The 5736-nt window shown below is 44.8% G+C and overlaps 1 protein-coding gene across 7 annotated transcripts in view; it reads left to right on the forward strand.

The window, feature by feature from the left end:
• The window catches only part of WDYHV1 (WDYHV motif containing 1), an 18440-nt gene extending 14645 nt beyond the window's left edge, over positions 1-3795 (forward strand). For 4 of the 7 annotated variants that reach the window (XM_025209875.1, XM_025209877.1, XM_025209879.1 and 1 more), the window contains one exon: positions 1981-2259. In XM_025209875.1, coding sequence (XP_025065660.1) covers positions 1981-2102 — 122 coding nt within the window. In that variant the 3' untranslated portion in view covers positions 2103-2259. The other 3 variants (XM_025209878.1, XM_014522176.2, XM_025209876.1) reach the window with 2 other exon arrangements.
• Positions 3796-5736: the final 1941 nt, after the last annotated feature.

Raw genomic sequence — 5736 nt, forward strand, 5'->3', positions numbered from 1 at the left:
AGCACCAAAGTGCTTCTGAGCATGCCCAGAAGCAAAACTTTAGGTGCCTCAGGAAATTTTGTTTGAACAGTCAGATTCCTTGGGATCCTCCAAGGTTAAGCAACCGTTAAGCAGAGATTTTGAATCTCAGGTTTAGACATAAGCACCTACAGTAGCAGGTAGGCAACACCTTGTTTAAGTCCTTTTATGGACCTACCTGGAAATTCTGATTTGCCTGGATTATTTTAGTCTACTCAGTTTTGGCAGAAAACTGAAGTATTATATCCGTTCAATTTTCTAGCTTGGTCTAGCAATGATCCAACTTCCCCAATATAAAGCTGTACCCCTAAGCCCCTGCTCACAACAATTCCACAATGGAAGGGGTGTTGTCGGAGTCCCGAGTGCAACGTTACAGTCGCAGTGCTAGCACGTCTTGTGTGTAACAGTACCAAGATGGTTGTGTCAAAAGAAGTGTTGCTCTCTGGAAGGCAGAAATGAACAAGTCAGACTGACATTTCATTCTATTAGTGTCCCCGCAACAGTTTCCTTCTTAGTGCCTGATTCTGCTCCCAAATAGGATTGAGTCCCCAATGCAACGCACTTTGTCTTCTCTCATCCCTGGCTGAGTGTTTTCCTTTCTGCTTTGAAAACTTTTCCTATATGTTCTACTTTAAATCTCTTCTGAAAACCTAGCTGGATTGCAAGCAATATCATCTGCATCCCATGCTGTAGCTCTACTGGTCTGGATTCATGCTTGGGTACCTCACAAGAAAGACTTTCCTCTCTTATTGTTCATTTTGTGCAGCTGTTTTTAAAAGCTGTTAGACATCATATGTATTTATGGCACCCTATCAGTTTTTAAAGCAAAACATAATAGGCGCTGCAAAGAGGGAATATTAGTGTTGGAAAGTAAGGTAGCCAGTTGCATGCAGCTGTAGTGCCATCTACTGACTGATTCAGGGACACAATAAAAGGAATGTGTTGGATAAGATTAAGCGGGTTAAAGAGCCATTTTCAGAGCCAAGGAAACAAAGCAGCCCCTGTTACTAGTTACTGTCTTTTCATAGAAAAGCAATGTATTGTTCAACTGTATCTATAAACTAATTAAAGTAATAACTGTCTTGCATCCCTAACTGAAATTACCCAAGGTAGCCATTACTAAGAGTCTTCATTTTTCTTCTACTGATTTAAACAGTAATGTTGGTCCCTGTGAATTCTAACTTGTCATGTCTTAAAAAGGGCACCATAGATATCAACAGGTTAGAGAAAGTTGTCCTGTCTCCAGTTTTGATCATTAAGTCTAGATCCAGAGCATATGGAAGTCAGCGGGAGTGTTTCAAGTGGTTTCAGTAAGATCAGGCTCAAGCCCATTCATGGTTTTCCCAGGAGAGGCATGTTCTGGCAAGACCCTGATCTCTTCCTATGAGATATTGAGCGCTGGGCTTGGCATGGGAACACGCCGAGTTTAAAGTGCCACTTTTTTTTTTTTTTAACATCTGCAAGCATCCTTTATAAATGTTGACGGGCCTAAAGTCCTCTCTGTTTTACTGGGAGGGGGGTTGTCCCTTTGATATTCTCTATTTTTAAATACCTTTATCTACACTATGCCACTGTCGCACTACACGCACCCTGTCTGAGATTGCTCTGTGGGAAGGAATCTCTTTTTTATATGCATTCTCTTCTAATCATCAAGAACTCTGCTCAGGTAACCAAACTAATGGTATCGGCAAAGGAAAAACAGTGACAAACATTACATCCTGCAAACTGGAAATGCAGACTCCAGCGTTGTTTTACCATGTGTTGAATTTTATCTGCGAGCTTGTTTCCCTGCTCACAAGTAAAAGGTTTCTTTGTGATACGAGCTCTTTTGTGTTGTGTATGCATTTAATGCCTGCCAGAGGCACAGATTTGTTTCCGCATTTGATTGACAGATTGAATGCCTATTCTGTAGAGAAGCTGTGTCTAGGACTTGAACGTTTTCTTTTTATGCTCCTTGTCTAGATGCCAAAATGAACCTGGATGATTTTATCAGTATGGATCCCACTGTGGGATGGGGCTCTGTGTTTCTGCTACCTGACTTCGTGCATCATTTTAGCAGACGAAAGGAGACAAAAGGACAGTGACCTCAGTAAATGATCTCTCCTAACATACATTTTTTTTGGTATTGTTGCTTTTGTTGTTTTATTTATAAATTGTTTGTGGTTTATTTGCAAGGGTTATTAATGTATTGGCATATACAAGAATTGGAACAAAGTATAATGAATTGAATAAAATCTCTTTATTTTGATTATAGAACAAGAGTTGAAGCTTACATAATGGATCAAACCAAAATCAATTCTATATCTGTACGACTCCATAAGCATATCGTTACTGTCTTCTATTCTTCAAGTGCCCAAAACTGTGCTAAACGTTTAAACCAACAGATTACTTAAAGAAACCTTTTAGAAAGTACATTTATAAACTACCAAACGGTGTAGTTGGACTTGCTGAATTACTGTCACACTATTTTAGAGGAAATATATGGGATACTTGCTTTAAGTGATAATTATATCATTAGCAATTATTGAAGTGATCTGATTATAAGTTAGTTTTCTGTTTCTTGGAGGACTGTGGCATCCTGGTTGAGAATCACTAGTCTGGAAGGCCTAGGTGCCTAACTCTGGGTTTTGGATTGTGAATCTACTCCAAGTGCCAGAAAGTCTAATTTGTAGGCTCTTAAATCCCTTTTTAGATTTGGTTCAGCATTATAACGCTTAACTTTTGGGTACTAACCTCCAGGCTAGAATCCACAGTACTGAGGGAGGTACCCCACCTCCCCATATAACACATGCAAAGAGTAAGGTGCTTAAGATTTGTGAATTCTGCAAATCAACATTAGATAATACAGTAATCTTTGGTTCCCAGAGCAGAGCACGGACTCTATAGATCAGTGGTTAAGCAACTTTCCAAGGTCATGGGAGAATCAAATTCTAGTTCAAGCTCCAATTAATATTTGCATGGAGTGGAACACTTGTGCTGAGCCCCAGAATTCCTGATAGCTCGGGGGTCATGAAACTTTCTCCCTGCAGCTGCTTCGGCCCTGTGGCAGGGTGCTGCCTGGGTTGGGGGCTGCAGTGGAAAGGGTCTGGTCTCGTTGTCCATGCAGCAGCTCCAGCCCTGTGGTACACTGCTGCCTAGCCAGGGGGGTATGGGAAAGGGATGCTGGGTTTCCCCTGCGAGCCACTGCTGACAGTCACCAGCTGGTGGGGCAGGGTGGGCTGGGGAGAAGGGCCATTCTGATAGCCTCCTGGGAGGCATGCGGGAGTGCAGGCAGGCTCCAAGCTTCCCCCACTGAACAGCAAACATCTGTTTGATTCACTCATGCTCTAACTTATAGCACTTTAAAGCATGATACTTAAGAGTGCTTCCTCTAGGGTTTTTTTGAATGTTTGTATTTAGCCTAAGATGATGCCAAATGTCTGCATAAACATCTGTGCCTATTCTCCAAGGTGCGGGCCGGGGAGCAGTAACCTTGAAAGATGTCAGTACCTGTGCACCCTACAATTTTCTCTGCGAAATCCAAGCACCTCAGAGAGAAGTAGCTTTCCAGTGCAGACTGGCTACAAGTATTAAAGGAAAACTCTGTGCCTTTACTCACCCAGGAGAACACCTTGTGCCATAGGTAGTTCCACTGGAATCACGGAAACAACTTGCATAGTAAGGTGCTACTCCCCATGAGTAAGTAGCAGAACTAGGCTCTAAGCACTCAGCCCCTTAAACCTTTCCTTGGGCTCATCTACACATGCACATCTACTGCACAGTAACCAAAATTACTGCACAGTATGGGCTCACATCTACACATGCAAACTCATACCGCAGAGTAAATATGGCGACTTATGCTGACTTGTGTGTAAATTTAATACTTGCATCATGCAGGTATCAGATTTACACCCAATTAGTTATGATGCAGTAACACATGTGTAGATGCCTTACTGAACAGTAACGTGTATGTGGACTGATTTGGGACTAGCTTTATTCCCAAGTCAGTCCACACACAATGTTAAGGCACTTTAATGCCTGCACATGTAGACGCCGGCCTATTCCCACTTATCATGCAGTAAATTACTGCACAATAATTTTAAGCCAGCATAAATACACATGTAGACATGCCCCTTGTGTGGAAGATCCCAAATTTCTCCTGCCCACTTCTCTGTTTCTGCCCTGCGCTTGTTGAGATAAGACCAAGACTGAGTGCAGCATTCCAAAGGAAGGCCTGCCGTGAATTTATATGTTGTTTCTCCCGTAGCTTGCTCTCTGAATACAGTTTAACCTTTTGCTCCCTTTCACTGTGCCTCACCTTGCCCTTTCCTTTGATGAAATGTATCGCGTGTTATGTTGCCCAATTACTATTATCATATTCACTCATATACCATGCATGCTAAAAAATGAGCCCTTCCAAACTGGGATGTATATTTTAGATGAAGATGATAATTTCTGCACCAGAATGGAGCATGGAGAAGCTGCGATGGCTGCCAGGGGCTGTGCAGTGCTGCGTGCTCCACAGAGCAAGAGAAGAGTCTAGTCATCAGTGTCACACACCCTTCAGCTACAGCAGAGACTTAATCAGTTGGTGCCTTGGGCAAACCCTGCAGAAGAGTAGAAGAAACACTGTTCCAAGAGTGGGGGGCAGTGAGTGCTTCTGAGAATAGGGTGGGCAGTCACACCTATGCCAAGAACTCCTTACACAGACCTGGTTGAGCTGCTAGTGCTGCCACCATGTTTTGCCCACCTCACTGTTGCTCTTAAAGCAGCAGCAGCCTTCCACAGAGGGAAGCACCGGGGTCCCCCACAACTCGGGGATCGCTCGGTCTGCCAGCATCTTGTCTCCTACCTCCCCACCCCCCTGCTGCAGGAGAGGTAGGTAAGCTCTAAGGATCAGGCCCCCTAACCCTTGTGCAACAGGGGGTTAGTTCAGTTTAGTTCTCCCTAATTGAAATGGTGGAAACAGTGGGTTTTTAAAAACCTACTGTTTCATTTTAGGGAGAACTAAAACAAATTAAACTCCTGTTGGGTGTACAAGTACCCTATAAGCCCAGGCTCTATTGGGAGAGGTGGAAGGTTTTAGCCTGCAACTCTTGGGAGCTGGGGAGGGAAGCCTCAGTGACTCCAGACAGCATTAACCTTTGCTGTAAACCTGGAGGGTTGGAAGTAGCTTGTAATAGTGACTAGCCCTATTGTTCTGATTTTTTGTTTTGGAATTAAACTTTAAGGACCAGAGGACTAGGAGTTGCTGTAGTGTGGGGAGGATGCCAAGAGTGGGGTACCTAGCAGGCACCCTCCACTGTGGGGCTGAGATCCAGAGAGCCAGGGTCTGAAATAGTGGGCTTGAGCCTAGGGGCTTCAGCTAGAGGAAAAGGGGCCAAAGCTCAAAAAGGCTGAAGCCCAAATATGGATTGGGGCCTGAGAGGCCCAGAGCTGACTTTGTGTAGAGGGAGAGAGCAAGGTTCCCTCTAAGCTGCGTGCGTGCACAGCCGCGCACAATTAAGAATCTTGCCGTGCACGAACTTTTTAATGCTGCACACCCGCCTGGAGAGGAGCTGGGTGCGGCGCGCGGCAGAGGTACCGGGGCTGGCGTGGGACACTTACTGAAGGTAAGCTCCTCGCTCCTTGTGCAGGGCAGGCAGCGGCTCCTCCCCGAGGCGGTGGTGGGGACGGGGGCTGGTGCAGGCTCCACTGGCTCAGGGAGCTGCTGCATCCCCTCGGGGAGTGAGGAGGCAC

This window comes from Alligator sinensis, unplaced genomic scaffold (genome assembly GCF_000455745.1).
Source record: "Alligator sinensis unplaced genomic scaffold, ASM45574v1 scaffold681_1, whole genome shotgun sequence".
Lineage (NCBI taxonomy): Eukaryota > Metazoa > Chordata > Crocodylia > Alligatoridae > Alligator > Alligator sinensis.